The 19,984-nt window shown below is 39.5% G+C and overlaps 1 protein-coding gene across 9 annotated transcripts in view; it reads left to right on the forward strand.

Moving 5' to 3' along the window:
- The window catches only part of PPP2R2C (protein phosphatase 2 regulatory subunit Bgamma), a 191,069-nt gene that overhangs the window by 40,263 nt on the left and 130,822 nt on the right, over positions 1 to 19,984 (forward strand). For 2 of the 9 annotated variants that reach the window (XM_032686090.1, XM_032686092.1), the window contains exon 1: positions 13,124 to 13,660. The exons of 5 other annotated variants lie outside the window; for them this stretch is intronic. Coding sequence is in view for 1 of the 4 variants with exons in the window: in XM_032686089.1 (XP_032541980.1) it covers positions 13,591 to 13,660 (70 nt within the window). In the remaining 3 variants the exon portion in view is untranslated. Of the gene's footprint in view, positions 1 to 12,248; positions 12,434 to 13,082; positions 13,661 to 19,984 lie in introns of those variants that run through there. 2 more of the 9 variants (XM_032686094.1, XM_032686089.1) reach the window with 2 other exon arrangements.

Here is a 19,984-nt window from a genome sequence, read left to right on the forward strand (position 1 = left end):
TTTTTGATGGAAAACTCTGGACTCCTGGTTGACTGTATTATCAGAAGGAAGAGATGTCAGAAACTTGTTAGCTTTAGTTTTAGGATTTATGTGATTTTTCACATTAGCAGCATACAGTTTATGTTTGTAAATTGTATTTGTGAGGAGGCATTGTCTTCTGCTCCTGCAAAGCTGAGAATGATGATCTGAGGTGCGATAGTATTGAAAGATACAATTTAGTATAAAACGTGAATAAAAATCTTATGCTGCTTATAATGATACGGACTAATCCATAATATATAAGTATTGGTGGAGAACAAAATAAAGAAACAAAGCCAGAGTAAAATTCAATACCCATGAGAAATATTAATATTTTAAAATAGCAATGTATATGTGGGGTTGAACTAGATGACCTTTAAAGATCCTTTCCAACCCAGTCTATTCTGTGATTCTATGATTAGTGTTTTAAATAACACTCATTGCATTTTGGTTTTTTTTTAAAATATAATTTTAATGAACAGCTATGCATTAGCATGCCATTTGATACTGTAAAATTGGTCTCTCTTATTTTGCTACAGAATAAGTAATTAATGATTCATCTGTTCTTATAGCTAGCCAATTTATATTTTATGTTGCCAGCTGGTTTATGATATGTCAGAGAGACAGAGAAAGGTATCATGGGTGTACTACATGCGAAATACAAGTTTTATCTACTGTTACACAGATACAAACTAATCAGAAAGTGGAATTATGACCTTGCAGTACTGAAGGTATTTTGAACACTACGTGTTCTAAAAATTATGAAAAATAACTTGTAAGCAAGGAAAGACAAAAGCACTTAGTGGTTGCATTTCCACAAATGAGTGGAGAGTTCTGTAACTGGAAATGGAGCATTAAGTTACTCACCAATGAGATTTTTACTAGCCCCCTTAACTGGATTGTCAATGTCATATGTTGGAGGTACTTATATTACTGGGTGTTCTCTTTAATTTTATCATTTTTACTGTGTCAGCTTTTATTATCATTAACAACTAGGCTCACAGACTCAGTTGTATCCCAGCAGGATTTCAGATTATTCTTCAAATTACAGCAATTTGTCATGATGTCAGTGTTTTTTAACCTATAACCCCAGGTTACCTACGGAGGCTGCAGAGCCCCAATTTCACATGCCACAGATTCAATTTATGTGTGTAAACAATTACAGGGCTTCACAAACAAATGAAAGGCAGCCAGAGTCAAAACTAAAGGTCAGTCTAGCTTGTCCTGAATCCATTCTAATTGGATGTTTTTTTCCAAACGGAATATAGGCAATGCAATAGCATCAGCTCTTGGCCATAAAATATAGTAGAGGTGAGTTAGGCTCTTGTTAATGGCAGAACCTCTACCGCTGATGGCAGCTACAGAATTTAGAATAATGGCTGTTGCAACAAGTATTTCTCATTATATGTGACTGTAAAAGTTTTCAAGAGTTTTGATGATATTAAAATAGAGAACCAAGAAAAATGATCTTGAAGCTGAATGTTCTAGTTCAGGGACACCCAAAGCTGGGGAAGAGAAGGGAAGGCAAGAGAGTGACCATTCATCTTCTCATAACTCATGTAACATTCCTGGGCATCGTCAGTGCTGGGGGTTGGAATGGGTGGTCTGAAAGCCCAGAACCAGCCTGGCTGCCTGTGGTGGCCAGAGCTGTCTTACAGGACACAGTGGTGCTGATCCTTACCCACAGCCAAGCTCTAGGATAACTCAGCTGCAGAGTGGAGGTTGGGGCAAAGTTACCATCTGCACAAATTCTGTGTGAGGTGTTGGAGTGTCAGATGGAGAATTTGATAGTTAAATGTGATGTAGAATTGCAATTTTTAGATTCTCTATTTATTACTTTGTTACTATTTCAACTACTGCCACCATATGTTGATCTGCTTGTTTAGTATGGAGCTTTGCCTGTAACAATGTGATCTTACAAAATAAATAGATAGTTAATTGTGCTTCCTCTGAAATGATACTGTATTAAATTCCTCTTTTATTCATGTTTTTTCTGGTGATCTTGAAATGCTCACATCTATCAATTACATTGGCACAAATGAAAGATAAATCTTCCTGGTTTTTTATAGATTAATTGAATAATTAAGAAGCCACTCTTAATTACTGTCCCAAGGAGTTACAGAAATTACAGTTCTAAGTGTGTTACCAAGGAATTCTTTAGATTATATTTCTTTAAATAGAACTATACAAAGTACATACTACCAGAGGTTTCTGCCACATCTTATTTGAAATATTTTTTTAATAATCTAACTGCATGTTAAAATCTTTAAAAGTGCTTAACTGATTTGAAGATGAGATTTATGGTTAAATACTAAACAGGACTTAGGTATATGCTTAAAGGCTAATATATGTAATCAGACTCAGAGGATGTCATTTTTTGGAAGTGGCTAAACTTACTAGGTTGTTCCCAGTTCTCCACTGAGTTTCTGAAATGAAGTAAGAAATTATCCTGAAAGCTCAAGCCAGGTTTAGAGTATTTCCTACATGCATGCATTTAACCCAACAGAAAATGCAACTCATTTGATTTTTGTTATGTTTTTGATGCAGAGTTAGTGTGGGTTAGCTTTGATGGAGGGAGGGTGTGCAGCAGCATTATCTGGCAAGGAAGAAGACTCATTTTACAAGGAGATAGGATTTTTATAAGCTTATGCAGGTTGACAGTGTTTATGGACAAAGCAGAGCAATGACAGCTAAAAATCAGTGGCACTTAGCTATGGGATAATCAGAACAAGTCGGGATCACAGGCAGAGTCAGCAATCAGACTGTGAAGGAGGTTATGATAAGAATGACAGTGGGGTTGTTGGCAGAGGAATTCTGTAACTAAAGAGATTACATAAATGACAGCAAGTATGAGGAACAGCCTTTAGTCATTAAAATATGTAATTTCGTTTCTTTCTCTGGAGATACTCAAGAGCTGTCTGGACACAATCCTGAGTAATGTGCTCCAGGAGACCTTACTGGAGGAGGGAGGTTGGACTAGATGACCTCCAGTGCTCCCTTCCAACCTTAACAATTCTGTGAGTCTGTAATTTTGCCATTATGGTAGTTACCTTTACTTCCAGATGCTTATGCCCTCCCAACCCCTAAGATATGCAAACCCCCTCCTTTGGGCCGTATAGACCACACTCATGGCATGAGGAATAGAAGGACATCCCTCTGATGCATCAAGGTTTTTCAGAGAAGTACTCAGCTCAGTTCTCTGCTTTGGTGGTTTGTAGTGTTGATGCTCTTTTGCTATACCCACCTTGTTGACTTCTGAATTTTCCTTTATTCTGTTCAAACTGCCACAACCATAGCTTACTTCCCTGATTTCCCAGACTGCTCACTTTTTTACTACTTCAGTTCCAGTCCTCAGACCACTGGTCACTGTGCCCTTAGGCATAGTGTCTCATAGATAGTCTTCCTCATCCTTCCCTAGGGAGTTGTTCCTTAAAGCTTAGAGATATCATCCTCTTTTCTTTGATTTATAATTGTCTTAAGCATACCATTATTGCATTACTTTTCCCATGCTTTGGTCTTTTCATTGTGCTGGTGTGGCAGTTCATTAGTTGAAATGAGTTCATTCTGTTACAGATGTGTTAAGACCTAACACTTATGCTTGCTCAGCAAGTGCGTTAGTCCCTGTCTGGCTGTAAGTAAGGCTAAATATAGTTTTGAAGAGTTTAGCAAAAATTGTACTATTAAATGGCCCCCCCGCTCCCTTCTTTTTTTCTAAAGTGGTTATTGGTGCACTAGGGCTTGGTTTTGTTTAGCAGACCTTTCTTCTCCGTCAGCAAGTTGTGCTGGAGCGTTTTGGCCTCTGTTGGGTGAGGGCTCCTGTTCCCCAGCTTTGTCAAGTTGAATTTCCTCGTACACACAGTTGCAGTGTAGCTGTGGTTCCAGATACTGTTCGAATGATTGTTTCTCTATTATGTAAAGTAATTGCCAGTGCAAAAACGTGGCTCAAAAAGCCCCAGATTTCCTGGCTATGGTGAGCATCTCCATCATAAAGACACAGATTTGTGTTCTTTTTAGTTATGATAATTTCTGGTTCTACAAATACTGCATTTTTTGTTAATATCAGGTGCAGCTTCAGTAGGAGATATGGTAAATGTCCATACCCACATGTTTTCCCTTGAACTAAAATGAAATGATACTGGATTTCTCATATGAGTTATCAGCACACAGTTATCTAATAAGGTAAGACTGTCTCCCAGTTTTTTCAGGGAATATTCAGTGTCACCAGCTATTAGGACTGTATTAATATTGAGGCTGTAGATCTTATATCAGTGAGCACGTCTTCTTTGTGACCTTATTTGAGACCTGTGAGCTCTGGGAAGGAATGGATGTGTGTTTCTGGTCAGTGTTTTCAGGTGCTGTTCTAGAGAGCTCCCCCTGAGTGGGCAGTTTCTGCACTGGACAGGCTGAGCACTTCCACTCCCAATTTCCAGATTATCCTTGGGGCCCTGTGCCTCTGTTGTTTTTATTGCAACACTTAATTTGTGGGTGCTTAGTCTAAAGGAGTTCTGACAGTGCCTGTATCTCTGCTATAAATTCCTTTTTCAGGCCACTTTCTGATCTGTGTTTTATGACAATATTTCTTTGGATTGTCCAGTGCCTTCAAGTGACAATTTTATAATTATTTCACACCATGTGTGTATTTGTAGGTTCTCTGTTGATCTTTTTTCAGGCTTTTTGGTCTCAGCAGGCTTCATGTCCCACTCCAGAGCCTGACATCTACAAAGTTATTTGGGATGTGGGTCATCTTGTCTTAGGGTATGAAGTTAGTTTTGTAATGGCAGGCTCTCCTGGCTGTGCAGTGATAGGTCTTGTCTGGAAAGCATTTGTGACAGTGTGCTGGGTGACTTGCCGGGGAGGCATCTGCAGTTCAGCTCCTGAGGCTCCACTGTTGTGACAGTCCCCATCAGCAGCCTCTGGTGCTGTGTGCTCTGATGCCTCTGATCCGTCCATCATGAACAGCCACTGAAACATCCTCCCTTCATACTTTCCAGACCTTTCCAGCAGGATTTTAACTATCCTTTTTAGGATCAATTGCTGCTTTACAGGTTCATAATTTTTTAGTAGTTGTGGGCGTAAAAAGGCATAATGTAACAATGTTAGTTTGAATAAGCTATATGCATCAGGATTTTATAGGCCTGCATGTAGAGACATACATTCTCCCCGGCACAACCAGAGAACACGGTAGTGAGTTACTGATGTTAAAGGGTAATTCAGAGAGAGCATACTGTCATAGGTGTCCCTTTAGAGAGAAAGTATCCCATAAACACTGGGATAACATCTGTATAAAGTATTTATAAAACTAAATTAGCAAAATTAGTAGTATCCTTTCTCCAGCATGTAATGCAATGATACCAAACCTAACATAATATTTCTTGTTTGTAATATTTTTTTATTTGTATTGGTATTTCAGTTTGAGAAACTTGAGAGCAGAGTAACCTCCGCTGAAAGTTAAGGCTTTGTTTGAAGCATTTGTTTCAACACTTCTCCCCAGTCCTGCTTTCCTCCTCAGGCTGTATTTTAATTTGTCCACCAAGGCCCCTGGCTTGCTTGGCACAGTGACAGGCGCTGTCACTGATAGGTTTTCTATGTGGGACTTGTCTTGAACCTTTCTTCAAGAAGACTGCAGTTTATATGTTGTCTTTTTCTGTGATGCTGTTTGCAGTGGAGTAAATAACCTGCTTCATGTTTTAAAGGACACAGAAGCTTGTTTTAGGAACAGATGAGCTTTATTAGCTAGGAACAGTGTCTCATAAGTATCAACATTGCTCAGGGGTTCTGCATCAGTCTCCATTTGCTAACTGTAGTAGGAAAGACCTTGTAATTTTTGGTTTAAATAGGCAATGCAGTGGAAAAGTGAAAAAGAACAGTAAGAAAGTTAAATGTCATGGCTAAAACCTCAAAGACAGCATTAGTGCTTGGTCTTTGATTCCTCGTCCTGTGCTCTTTCCCTTGGACCACTCTTCCCATTCCTGCTGCAGTCACTGAATAGGCTTCATTTCCAAATTGGTAAATTCTGGGAAAACTTCCATCTTCTTCTTTTTGGCATCTTGTCTGTTCTTTCTGCATTTCCTTCCCCTATGATTTTGCAGCCTTGCTTTCCATCTCTAGCTAAACCTAGATCTTGCCGAAATCTATTACAGTATTATGAAGGTTGCCAAACTAAAACTTGCCCCTATAGTGTGCAGAACTGGAATTTCTTCATGCTCTTGTTACCTGGTTCTTTGGGCTCATTATCTGATAGGTTGCAGGATTTGTTTTAGATGTGATTTTAAACCACATAGGGACAGTGCAAAGATGCAGTTGTTGTTTCTAATACAGCTCTGGCTCTTCAGCTGCAAGCTTGCTCTGGCCAGACCTAAGCCAGCAGATAGGAAGCTTTATCTTTCCAAATTCTTCCTTTCTCCAGAGGGAAAACCTGAAAGCAGTGGCCAGTGTAGGTTGTGAGATTGTGGATTAACACGCCGTTATGGAGTTAGGAGAGGGCTGTGGTGTGCAGCTGCTGTGGTAGGATGGGGAAATGTACTCCTTTCCAGCCAGAGTGATACAATAGCCCTAGAGAGGAGCTTGTATCACAGAGAGGCATCCTGGGGGCGCGGGAGTGTCATAGCTCAGGGCATCTTCTCTGCTGCGGGGAGACTTCTTGCAGGAACCTTTATGTCCAAATATGCTGGCTGCATTCTCTCAGTTTTTAAAAATCAATAAATTCGTCCCAGAGCTCTCCCTATTGATTAGTTTCACCGCTACCATCAGCACATCACAGTAAAAGAAGAGCAGAACTGCTGGTTCCTGTGTGAAAAACTGTGAGCATGGTGTGTATTCACTTCATCCCGTGCTCTGGCTTTCTGCAGACCTTGAAGTGGCAGTGGCTCTGCTAAGGATCCTTATGCAGTCAGTGTTCACCGGAACAGACAGGGTGAAAGTCGCTGACGGAAGTTGGCTTCTGTAATTTAAATTGCTCAGTGATGACTTTTAATTGCTTGCTTTCTAAAATCACCAGGTGCTGGGAGGCATTAGTTTTACTCTGTGTCTAGAGTATGTAGACTAAAAATAAATTACTTCTTCTGGGCAGGTGTTATTTTTAGGTTTAACACAGCAAAAGGTAGTGTGTTGTAGAAACTTCCCCTTTTTGAATAATGGAATATTTTCCAATTGTGATAGCAGCCATTAGTTTTTTCAAAATTGTTGAGCTACATAATACTTTTAAATATAAAATATTAAATGTAACTGATGACTGTGTATTGAAATATGAATTAAACGCTATACATGTAAAGATTCTAAATGATTACTGTTGAGGTGTTAGAATAAGACAAAATTAATTTTTACTTGAGAGCTATGATTGATATAATTTTTCTTCTATTCCTTTTTATATTAGCTTTTGACAGTGTCTGTTTTTGTTCAGCTGTCAGAAATAAAAAAGGAACTGCATGGTAGTGCTGTATTTTATGTTATATTTGGCTATTAGACAAATATAAAAAGGACTTCAGAAGTGTATGGGAATGCAGATATTTATTTTTAAGGCACACTTTTATCAGAGTAATTTACGATACACTTACTACTATCATAAAGCCATTAGCTTAATTCCCTTGCAAGTAGGCATCATGTGATGAGCTCTACTTGAATGTCTTCAAAATAGGCAATGGTGGAAAGATGTTTGTGCTGCTGCTACTTTAATCACATGTGGGGTAACTTCCCTCCAAGGCACAGAGCTCGTGCTCAGGTCTCTGCCATCAGGGTTGGTTGTTTTTTAAGGCTCTAACTTGTTTAAAGCAAGCGTGGGTTAACATTAGCTGTTGCAATTTGCAGTTTAGATCTAGTCTCAGTATAGGGAAGGGTATGATCCAGAATGAATGTTCATTCTGGACACAAATACTAAGAAAGGACAGATAGCAGAGAAAACCACAATTTTAAAGTCAGCATTTTCAAATAGTGAGATGGAAAACTACTCAAACTCGAGGGAGTGGGTTTGCTGTCTTATCCCTGGCTGAGAGCTCTGAGTCTCTTCTCTGAGTAGGGCTGGAGGAAGACCAGGGGAGTAGCTTTTTATCACGTTCCTTGTTGTTTTATCCTTTTAAATGAAAGGCAGCCAATGAGCTCCACTACTTCAAACAGAAATATGACTGTACTACATAATCTTATTTTCCTGGACATTATGAAAAAATAAATGAACAGCATGGCTCTTTTGCTGAAGGCCTAACTGGAGAAGTCAGTAGCTGAGCGTTTCACATCTCTGTACATAGACTAGATATGCATAAAGGGAGAGAACATCTGGCTTATAAATGCTCTGTTTTGGTGAGCACACTCAGTTGCAATGAGCTATAACTGTCAAGGGTTAGCTAAATATTGTGTTGTATTTTTCCTGTAGTTGACTGATGTGTTATCTTATTCCATCTGAAGATGAGAAGAGAAACTTTGCACTATTTCACACAGTTTGCAAATATTAGGATACGGTTAGAAGCAAATGCTGTCAAAGCTCTTAAAAACTGCCACTGACTTCAGCAACATTAAATTAAGGTAATATTTTAAGATAGTCTGGATTTGGTGCAATTTGTGTAACTTCTAAGGGTTTTTTTACCATCACAGTTCTTTAAATCCCTTGTTCTTCAAAAATAAGTAACTCAAAGTTCTGTGCCAATTCAAAATTCAGTTCCATTTAATTTTAAGCCACTGTACTTTACCAAATGAAGTACAGAATGATCTGTATATGAGTTTACTTAGATAAAGAAAATATGTAAGTATTCAATAGCTATTTCTTTTGATTGCAGTTTAAGCTTAATTGTTCTAATTCAGACAGAGTGATGAATTCAGGGGTAGTAAGCAGGAGACTTGGAGTACCTGATGATGCTTTATTTTGGATATTGCGAGTTTTAATTACTAAAGGCTGTGCTCTCAGTGTCTGACAAAGCTTGGTTTGCTTGATTTTGGTTTTGGTTTTGCCCTCTACCTTCCCCTTTCTCCAGTTCTTCTGCCTAAAACTGTGACAAAGGGAAATATATTTCCTCAATTTTTTTTCTTTGCCTGTGCTATCAGATTTTTCTCTTCCTGGCACAGATCCAGGTTTTTTTTTTTTGCTTTGCTCTCTTATTGACACCTGCAGTCTGTATTGGCATCTGTGTCATGCCTGCCCTTGTCTTTTCCTTTCCTCCTTGATCTGCTAGCCAGTCTTCCTCCTCTTACCTCTAAGCTTGCTTTATTCTTGTTATGCAGCTGTTTTTCAACTTCTTGAATCCAGTTTTAATGTATTGCTGCTCTCCACAGTCTCTAATGACCTTTGTTTGAAGAAAGCTCTAAACCAGGACTCCATCCTCATTAATGACTCTGTTTACTTAAATGTCTCTGCTGATCTATATATGGCTCTTCCATTTTATGGTTTACTTATAAATTCTTCAGGATAGGGCACCCTTTTTTACAGTATTCAGCTCAGTTAGTGTGTTGTTTTATGGGTACGACTATGCACTACTATGAAAGTCCAAATAACCAATATATTTTTGATTAAAGGTTCCTCCCTCCTGCACACCTTCTCTCTGGGTATTTGACTGAATGAAATTATGTAGGTTATCGGTAGGATTGATAAAAAAATAGCATTTTTAAATGGCACAGCTAGTTATCTGCAAACATTGGCTCACAAATTTCCGTTGTGCTACAAATTTAGAGCAGAATTTTGCTGATCTTTCTCATGTGAACTGACCTACTTAAGTCAGTGGAGTGCTAATATTTGCCACACAGTAAGGATTTGGCTCATAATCTTGGGGAAAGCATTTGCATGCACACAGGGGATATTGTCTAGTGTTTTTGCTAAAGGCTTCCTCCTCATTCTGTTCCACCTTATGAGATTTTTTTACCTTAAAAATTGGAAGGTAGAGGTAACTGCGATTTGCCCCCTATGTGATGCCTAAGAAAGTTGTCTGTGAACCTCTCTTATTCAAATGGTGAGTGGAGAAAATTATCTCTGGATGTGAGTTATTATTTTGGACTTGAGAAAAAAATGTCTACTTGTCTCCTAGAAAAAATGAAAACATCTTGAACTGCTTAAATTACACCTTACAAATAATGGGAGGAGGCTCAAAATGACAGATCACAGAAATTGTAAAGCTTCAACTGATTGAGGACAAATAAAGGACAGTGATTGGCAAGCTTGCATGGAAGAGCAGGAACAGCAGGAAGGGCAGAATTCTCTCAAGCACTGTAGAAATTGCAGACACGCTGGTCATATAAATTTAGAGGTATTTACAAAGAAAATGATTCCTGGTGTTTTTTCACAGACTGTCAGTCTGACTTTTTTTGGGATTTTACACAGCATTCACATAATTTATTATGGATTTATTTTCAGTAATAAATTTTCTATATAATTCTTTTTCTCAAAACACATATTCATTTTCTGTATATTTGTAGATATAAATTGTTCCTATGCCTTCTTACTGAAATGTGCTGCTTGATTTTTGGGATCAAGTGCCCTGCAAGGTGACATTTCTTTCAGTTTTAGCATCATCACAGTGATGGGAGGAAAGCTGCTCAGTGTTACTTCCACAGAGGAATCCACACTCTGTAATACATTAGCAACAAAGGACGGGCTAAAGAGAATCTCTATCCTTTACTGAATGCAGGGGGAAGCATAGTGACAAAGAATGAGGAAAAGGCTGAGGTACTTAATGCCTTCTTTGCCTCAGTCTTTAATAGTGAGACCAGTTGTTCTCAGGTACCCAGCCCCCTGAGCTGGACGACAGGGACAGGGAGCAGAGTGAAACTCTCATAATCTAAGGGGAAATGACCATTGATCTCCTATACAACTTAGACACTCACAAGCCTATGGGGCTGGATGGGGTCCACCTGAGGGTACTGAGGGAGCTGGCTGGTGAAGAGTCTGGAGCACAAGTCTGATGAGGAGTGGCTGAGGGAGCTGGGAGTGTTTAGCCTGGAGAGAAGGAGGCTCAGAGGAGACCTTATTGCTCTCTACCTGAAAGGATGTTGTAGCCCAGTGAGGATCGGTCTTTTCTCTCAGGCAACTAGCAATAGGATGAGAGGAAATGGCCTCAGGTTTCACCAGGGGAGGTTTAGATTGGATGTTAGGAAAAATTTGTTCACTGAGAGGGTTGTCACGCACTGGATCAGGCTGCCCAGGGAAGTGATGGAGTCTCTATCCCTGGAGGTATTTAAAAGACGTGTAGATGTGGAACTTAGGGACGTGGGTGCTGGTCTTGGCAGTGCTGTGTTAATGGTGGGACTTGATGATCTTAAGGGTCTTTTCCAATCTGATATGATTCTGTGATTCTAATGCTGTTATCTAACATGGGTGTCTTAGTGAGAAACTTAAGCATCCAATATACAAAATGGAGAATGAGATGTTTAAATGACACTGAGTATATAAGGAGCTCAGGTTCCTAACAGAAGCACCTAGGTTACCAGGCAGTTTGACTGTCTCCTGCACAGATGCTGAAAGGGAAGTGCCTTCTTGACCCAGACTGGTCTAACCGTGGTGTTAATAGTTGAGTGTAAGTTGGCTGTTTGTTGTGCTCTTTGCCAAGGACTTGGGCGGAGCTGGGATTTCATGTGCAGTGCATATTGCTCATAGACCCTTTTCTTTGGAAAAACAAATCCAAGATGATAACATAATGTGTCAGGGAACGGCAGAATACACCAGCACCATCACATAGTTTAGAGCCATTTTATGCAAAATAAATGCCAGTGTTTGCAAGGCCTCCTTCCTCATTTCTGAAGAGGATAGGGTAGACACTGGAGAGCTGCTGGTACTGCACAGTATTGACTGATACTCTCAATGCAGAAATATCATTTTTAGTATTGTCACCCACAAAACCTGCATGTAAATCAAATGTGTTTTATAGAGGTGCAAGTATTGAATAACTTCTTTACTTTTCCACCCGCTCAAACGTGAAGATTTTATAATATTTACTTGTAAGGTTGGAGATGGTTCTGTTCCATTTATTCATGAGAAAAAGAAGAAAGTCATTCTTCTTTCCCTCCCAGCCTTACTTCATCCTGAAATTAGACATTTATCCCTGGGTAGGTTTTTACATAGTTCTCGACTTTTTCCAATGCCACATGCCTGTTTATAGTAGTAGCACGGTAGTTGAATTTTCCTTCAAGAACTGTATGTCCTAGCTTCTTTAAAAAGAAATAAAACCGAAACAGCAAAAAATTTCAAGATTCGTTCAGAGTTACACAAAATACTGTAGTAATGCTGACAACTGGATTGTATTTTTTGTGTGCAATTCCAGGGCCTAGAGCACAGGACTGTCCTTCTCTCCTCTAAATTGGTTCTTTGACTGTGGACTCCCTTAGCATGCTGTAGTGGTGGTTTGTGGTTTCTTGAACAGATACTGAAAGCTAAAGGAGAGAATTTTGCTGTAATATAAGCCATTAAACATCTGGACTAAAGAGCAGGCTTTATTTTATAATACAGGTGAGTAATTTTCCTCTTCTACTTATGTTCCTATTTTTGAGTATACATATTTCAACATGGTTTTTTCAAGATGATAGGATAATGCAGTGAAAGAGAGTAGCAGGTTTAAGAAAACCTCATGACCTGCAAACATTCCCTTTGTCCAGCTTTTCTCTCCTGTACAGGGAAGATACAGATGTCGTTTTCTGCCCCTCATTTTTTAATACTTTGTAATTTGTCATTTATTTACAAAACTGGGGGTAAAAAAAGATGAATAACAGTTATTTTATCTTACTTTTTCTGAATGGTTGCCTTGCCTCTAACAAATCCTTTTGCATAGGCAGATATTTGCAAAATATTTGGCAATTTCAGTAGCATTTATCCAGGCTGACATTGAACGACTGTTGCTTTTGCTGCAGATGACAGCACGACTAGCACAAAACCGCGGCCGCGTGTTAGTGTGCGGTACGTGTCGATGCAAACCCGTTTAGGCGCCTTGAAGTTTCTTCTCCCTCATCCTCCCCCTCCTTCCCTCCCTTCCTCCCTCGGTGTTTTTTCCTCGCCCGCGTTCCCGGCAGCGGAGCCGAGATGATTACCTGCAGTCCCATTTTTCACCCCGCTCCATGCAGATGCGGCGCGGGCGGGCCGCGGGCGGGGAGGGGCCAGCGCTGATGCAGCACCGGCGTGTGACAGCGGCGCGGCCCGAGCCCGCTCCGGGCGGGTCCTGCTGCAGTCCGCGCATCGCCACCTGCCAGCGGCACCGCCAGCCCGGCAGCAGGCGCCTGGAGGAGACGCTGCGGGGGCACTTGTTTAAGGAGTACCTGCCTGGCTGAACCACTGGGTTATTCTTTAACTGTGGGAGAAGTGCCTGTGCTGCCTTCACGCAAGCTCCCTACTGGCTTTCTGCAGTCGTAATTTCTCGGAGCCGTCTTTCCCTTCTCCCTCCGGCTTTTTCCCGCTACTTCTTTTTCCTTATCCCCCCCTCTTTTTTTCCCCCCCTATCGTTATTCGCCCCCCCAATCTGTGCTGCCTCAGTAGGTCTCATTATGCTGTGCTCAGTGGCCCGGTGTGTTCCCCGCCTCTGCTAGGCAGTGGCAGCATGGATGGTGCTCTTGTGACGACCTCTGCTGATGCTATCAGTCCACTGCGGATAGGCATGCTGAGTAATCCTGCTGTAAATGGGCGAGGACACGGACACACGGAAAATTAACCACAGCTTTCTGCGAGACCACAACTATGTGACTGAAGGTAACATGAATACTGTCATTATTCTCTTCTTGCACTGCATATTCTGTGCCGGGAATGCACTGTCATGTTTGGAGATGTAGGCTCTTCCTTTTTTTTCCTCTTTTAAACAGGGGGAATTTCAAGGCGTTTTTCTGTGGGATGTAGCAACAGAATGTGTTTGAATTTGCTAAACCCCAAAGGCATTCTGTCATGCTGCAGCAGTATCTGAAACTATATGGGCTGCAGAAGGTCTTGCATTGTGCTGAGTTTCTGCTCGTGAGGTGTGCAGCACCTGGCATTGAATGCACAGTAGCTGCAGTGTGCAAGATTGGAAGCAGTTGGTTACTTTAAAAAAAAGATGAAAGATTTGAGAGCACCAAAGTAAGAGAAATAATCTGTAAAGTTAACTGTTTGCTGGTGTAATAAAGGTTATGCATCTCATTTTGGTAATTATAGCCTGAGCATTACAGACATTGCTGAGTTGATTGTTCCCTAGAGAACCGTATACATTTAGAAGGGATGTGTAAGCAACATCTTTTGAAATACTTCTGCCTTCTTTCCATCCCCTGTGTATGTGCAAGGTACATGAGAAAAGGCACCTTCATTTTAAACCATTCAATGGCTGGTAGGTTATTACATAAAAAGGAATTTTCCTGCAGGTGACACACATTAAATGCTGAGAAAATTTACCTTGAGAATAGTGAAATGGTCGGGTGAGGTACTGGTCTGTATTTTCCTGCCAGAAAGTTGGTTTAAGAGTAGGCCATTTTAAGATTGACTGAACAAGAGAAATGTGCTTGTAGGTGTTTGACTTTGCAAATATATTTGTATGTGCAGTTTTAATAGCACTTTTCAGCAGCAGAAACAGTACTTCAGTGTAGGCTTATATAATATGAACATACTTAACATCAGGGTCAACCGATACTACTTGAGACTCAGTCTCCAGATTCTGTCGTCATTTGATCAATGCCCAGTCACTTAATACTCCCATGCTGCATCCTAAAATGTGATCAGCTGATGCTCTCTTGATTATTGATGATTTCAATTTTTTTAGAATGTAGAAAACATCAGGATGATTTAGAATGTAGAAAACAGCAGGATGATTTTGCCATACTGGGAACACAAGGCAGATTTTTAGAAGAAAAATTAAAAATACCATACATTGTTACCAGTGACTGGTGTAATTGCTTGCCAGTCTTGCCTCAAGGACATTCTTTGCACTCTGGTTCATGTTTCAGTAATTTTTAAATTAATTTTGAAGTTTTGGTTAATACTTTTTGTCAGATTGACGATTTATGTTTTGAGATATAGTCACCTGTAATAACATTTGAGGAAACTTTGTCTTAAATTTGTAAATTTATGCCTTAGATTCTGCAAAATGCACAGTATAATGACTGCAGTGTACCTGCTATATGGTGAAATTCAGATGTATATTTAATGTGGATGTGCAGCTATGTTGAAAATTGAATTTTCAAGTGTCTCAGTTTTGTAATCTGAGGAAAATAGTTCCTCGTGGATTTTGCAAATCTGTATTCTATTTCATATGTTATGGGTGTTCTAAAAATCAGATGGAGATCTTTAGTATTGTTTGTGACACTGCTGATGCAAGTGTTAGTTTTTTCTCATGTTTTATCTTCTCTTGATATTTGAATCAGAAGGACTAGATATTCTTCTGGGATAGCACATGGAGTGGCTTGTCTGAAATGGGTCAAAATATACCTTAAATATCCATATTGGCCTGTATTATATTTTTCCTGTGATCAGAAGTCATCATATGTTGGCATCTGTTTTTGAAACCTGCAGTAGCAAAGTGGCAGTTCTTCAGCTCTGCCTAGTTAATGCTTGTTGGGAATGCTCACTTGGTCAGGTGTAACAAAATTCTTCACATCTGTTATATCTGAAATTGCCACACGTTTTAAAAGCTCTTGGAAATCATGAGGGAATGGATTTATCTGTGAATTTTTTCCAGGGACACCTTCAACTCAAAGAGGAACATCACAAATTTAATTTCTCATTGATACACTTTGTTCAAAATGCATAATGAATACCTGAGTTGAACTGATACTTAAAATGTGCTTTGCTTGTTCTGTTGTGGGGTTTTGGGTATTTTTTTGTTTAAAGATTTGGCTTAAAGATGAAGCAATCTTAAACACTTCTCATCTGTAAAGGCCTGTAGTCTTTCCACAGTCCTCGTATTTGGTCCCATGACATGTTAAGTGCTGCATGTAGCAAAATACATATAAAAGGCAGTAATGTATTACTTTGTTATACTTCTTTGGGGTCAAATCTAAGTCTTTCTTTTGGGGTCTTTGGCTTTTGTAATCCACCATTTAAAACTAAGTAATACTTTATATTATGTTCAGTATATTAGAGAAGTTACCAGTTCATTGTTTGTGAATAACTGCAGTTTTATCTTGTTTTCAGAGTATTAAAATCTTGGTAAGTGGTATCCTCTGTCCTTGGTGCTCCACGCAGCAGGCTAAATTCTTTTACAAAGAAGGTATTTCTAGCCTTTACATGTACGTTCTTCCCTGAGGAAAGTAAAGCCAGTAATAATCAAGAAGATGCAGGTTAACTACAGTCTTACTTTACCTCTCTTCCTCTTTAACTTCTTCAGTGATTTAAAAAAGCTTAAATAACCAGATGACACATGAATTCAGGGTATAGGAAAGCTGTGAGCCAAGTCTGATTTGCTCTGCTCTTGCTAGAGGACTGTGTTCTAACAAAATTGCTTGCTTGAGGAAAGTCAAATTTCATCTCTTTGATAGGTCATTATTTTGTAACATTGGGGTTGTCTATATGAAATGTGGCTTTACCTTGACTACAGAAAATGGGATTGGTTTTTAAATCTCAACAGTTCTTTGATTTGATGTTGCACTGTTGATGTTATACTGTTTCTGGTAATAGGCATTATAGACACACATATGAGAACAGTGACTACCTGGACCTGTTTCTCCTGTTTCATATGCACAACTGCAATAAACCAAACGGAATTAAAACATGCAGGACTTGAATAATTTTGTCATTTAAAGTCTTAAAATTATGTTACAGTTGCACAATGGAAATTCCAGCAGCAATATACAGTAAGTTTTTCAGTGATCACTTTCAAAAGTGGTTTTTGAAGCAAACTGTTTTAATTGGAGTTGTTTGTGGGAGGAAAACAGAAAAGACCTGATGAGACTCGTAAAGAAAGAGAGGATAAAGATCTGAGGCCTAGAAAATGTGACCTGTGAGGAAAGATTGAACTTCTTTGTGAAGGTGGTAAAGTGCTGGGATATATTGCCTGGGGAGCTTGTGTAATTTTTATCTCTGAAGTTTTTAAAAGCAGGTGACATAGATGTCTGTAAGAAATGACATGGGGATAGCTGAGCCTCCCGTGGGGCAGAGGAATGGACTAGATGACCTCTGAGATCTGTTCAGGCTTGTGATTCATTGCTGAGCTGTGTTTTATCTTAATTGCCTTTTGCACCACTACAGCTGTGGGAACCAGCTGCCCAGGAGGTGTTGGGTCAGTACAATGTGTTATTTCCACAGCAACTGTAGGAGCATTGAGGAGAGAGGAGAGGCACGGGAAAAGAAGATGGGCTGGATGGGAGAAACATGATCCTTCCTCACTTACAGACAGAGTCTGTTAGGGGAGAGGGCAAGAAAATTGTAGACAGTGAGTTGGGGGAAGGGGGTTAAAAGAGGCTTGTGTGCTTTAGAGGGCAGAGAATGTCCTTCAGCCCTAGAGTTCCCTTGATGTTACCTGTGCTTAAGATTAATGATAAAACTCACAGGACTGCTGATGTGCTTTACTGTCTCTGGGCCTTGGGATAAGCCAAGAATCAGATCTGACTCAGAACAGTGAATTGTGTGGTATGGTTCCTATATTCCTGGCAGGGGCAAAAAGCTATTGGAATCAATGGTGCCACTCTTTTGCTTAACTGCCTTGTTAATTCAGCTACTCTGTATTTTACTGATTTAATGATTAACAGAGAAATAATGAACAAAATTCACTATTCTTGCCAAACTGTGTTAAAGGATGTGGTTCACCTCCATGATCCCAAAGTTGGTTGGAGAAATGCTTCTCTGGTGGTGAAGGCGTGTCACAGGTTGCATACAGGCACATCTAGCATATGAATTGATCCCTGCCTTTTTCTGGAAGATCCCTGTTTTGGGAAGGAATAAAAAGTTGCTTATACTTCCAGTTTCTAGAGAGACACAGGTTCCTCTCTTGGTCTAGGCCTGCAAATACAAGTGAAGCCAGTGGAGTTGCACTGGTGCAGTGGGGCAGAAGCTGACCTGCACTATCCAGTCATTTATATGGCTGAATTGAGCTAGTTGGTTCCATATGGCTTAACTCCTATGAAAAAGTTAATCATGTTAATGGTGAATTAACCTCCTCAAATATGATATTTGAAGAATAATGAGAATTATCAATGTAGTGTAAAACATACTGAATCATAACCATGTGAGATGTTTATTATGGAGGAAGAAAAAAAATTTTTTTCCTAATGATTTTAAAGGAAAATCCTTGCAGATAATAAAAACAAATTTTGGGATCTTTTTTTCCGCCTTAACTAAAGAAGTTAATATCTCTCTTCTTCAGTATTCAGAGTTAAGTGAAATCTATTTTTATCTGCCAGAAAGAAATTTATTTATGAGCTTTTCTTTCATAAGCATCTCAAATATAATTTGAATAAGAGTTTAATACCTGAGAGTATTGGATGAATATAGTGAACAGATACCACTCTGCTAGCTCAGGCTCACCATCAGTTAGTCTAGTCCACTTATTTCTGCTTATTAAGAAAAGTACAAGACGTAACTCTTCCTCTCTTAACCTTCAGCAGTTCAAGATTTATGTTGTGAATATTGATGATTTTTATCTTTTTTACAGAATTTGTTTAGAAGCAGTTTTAGAATGACCCTAGAAATTATTGCTTATTCTTAATCTAGTCATTTGCATTTTTTTTTCCTCGAGTAGAGAATGAATAGGGGTAAACCTTGTTAAAGCATAACTTTGCCCCTTGTTAAACACAGGATGTAGTTGTGTCTTTTTGTGCATGGATTTGGTTCTTTTATTCACAGTGATATTCATATGAATGTTGTGGGTAGGCTTGAAGATTTGGATTAATAAGGTTTATTCCATCCAAGTGATGTTGCTGACTCTGTAATCTGTATTTGTGCAGCTTAGTTGGGGGAGGCAGGGCTGGAGCGTTGCTGTCACACTGGCTTGCGCTGAAGCCCAATCCCTTTGCTCACTCACTCAGACCTGCAGCTGGGTGTGTGGTTTCAACGTGCAGGAAATTCAAACACTGGTACTACTCAAAGCTTGTATCTGCATAGCACAGACATTTTAAGGCAATGACATTTAAGGCAACATCTGTATGGGCAACATGGGGCAGCAATTTATTCTGACAAGCCCAGAAAAAGCAGAATAGATTTAGCTGAAGTGAATTACACAATCAGAAACACTTGTCATGATGCAGTACCAGCGACACATTCAAAGTACTCTACTGACATAATTTTCATTCTACATCTGTTAGACACTCATAATATCATTGTCTCTATTTTACTTGCCAATTCTACTTTATGAGGAAATAATAAATCAGGAGTGGGATTAGAGCGGTTGATCCTAGACTGGGGCTTTCGTTTCTTAGTTTGCTGTTCCCAGCATTCCCAGAGAGCAGGAACATGTTACTGTTAACTTGCTACTGCCTCTTCAAAAGACCTACCTCTTCAAGGATGGGGTTAGTTTAAGGAGTGGTTGTTAGATCTCCTGAGAGCACTTCAACCTGCTCTGAGCTGCAGGACATGCTTCAAAGGCATGCAGTTAACTTGGCCTGGATCTTCATTTAATGTCATGTTCTCCACATGACAGTTATTCACCAATGTCACATGTACCCTGTAAAAGGTTACCAAGTAAATCTAATGCTGGCTCACTGGTCTTGGTGGTTTGCCCTTAGGGACTGATGGCAACCTTGGCTCTCTTTGCATGCATATGTAATCAACAGATGATCTTACACTCACTAATTAAATAATAAATGTGTTTTGTTGCTGTGTAGTGTTAAAGGTCCTGTAGAAGTGAATAAGATGTATTAACAAAAGACAAGAACAATCTAGAATATTAGCTATATGACAAACAATCCAAGCTCCTTCAATGACAGTGAGAGTGCAGAGCTGTGAAAGAAGCTACTTGTACTAATCTGTAGCTTTTCTCAGGTGCCAGCAGACTAGAAACATTATAAATAGAAGTGATTATAGTATATTTAACTATAAAACTGCTATATGTAATAGATTTACCTACATATAAACCTTAAAAATGGAAGCTCAGGAGGTCAACACTGCGATGTATGTGTAAGA

The sequence above is a fragment of the Chiroxiphia lanceolata genome, chromosome 4, assembly GCF_009829145.1.
Source record: "Chiroxiphia lanceolata isolate bChiLan1 chromosome 4, bChiLan1.pri, whole genome shotgun sequence".
Taxonomy (NCBI): domain Eukaryota; kingdom Metazoa; phylum Chordata; class Aves; order Passeriformes; family Pipridae; genus Chiroxiphia; species Chiroxiphia lanceolata.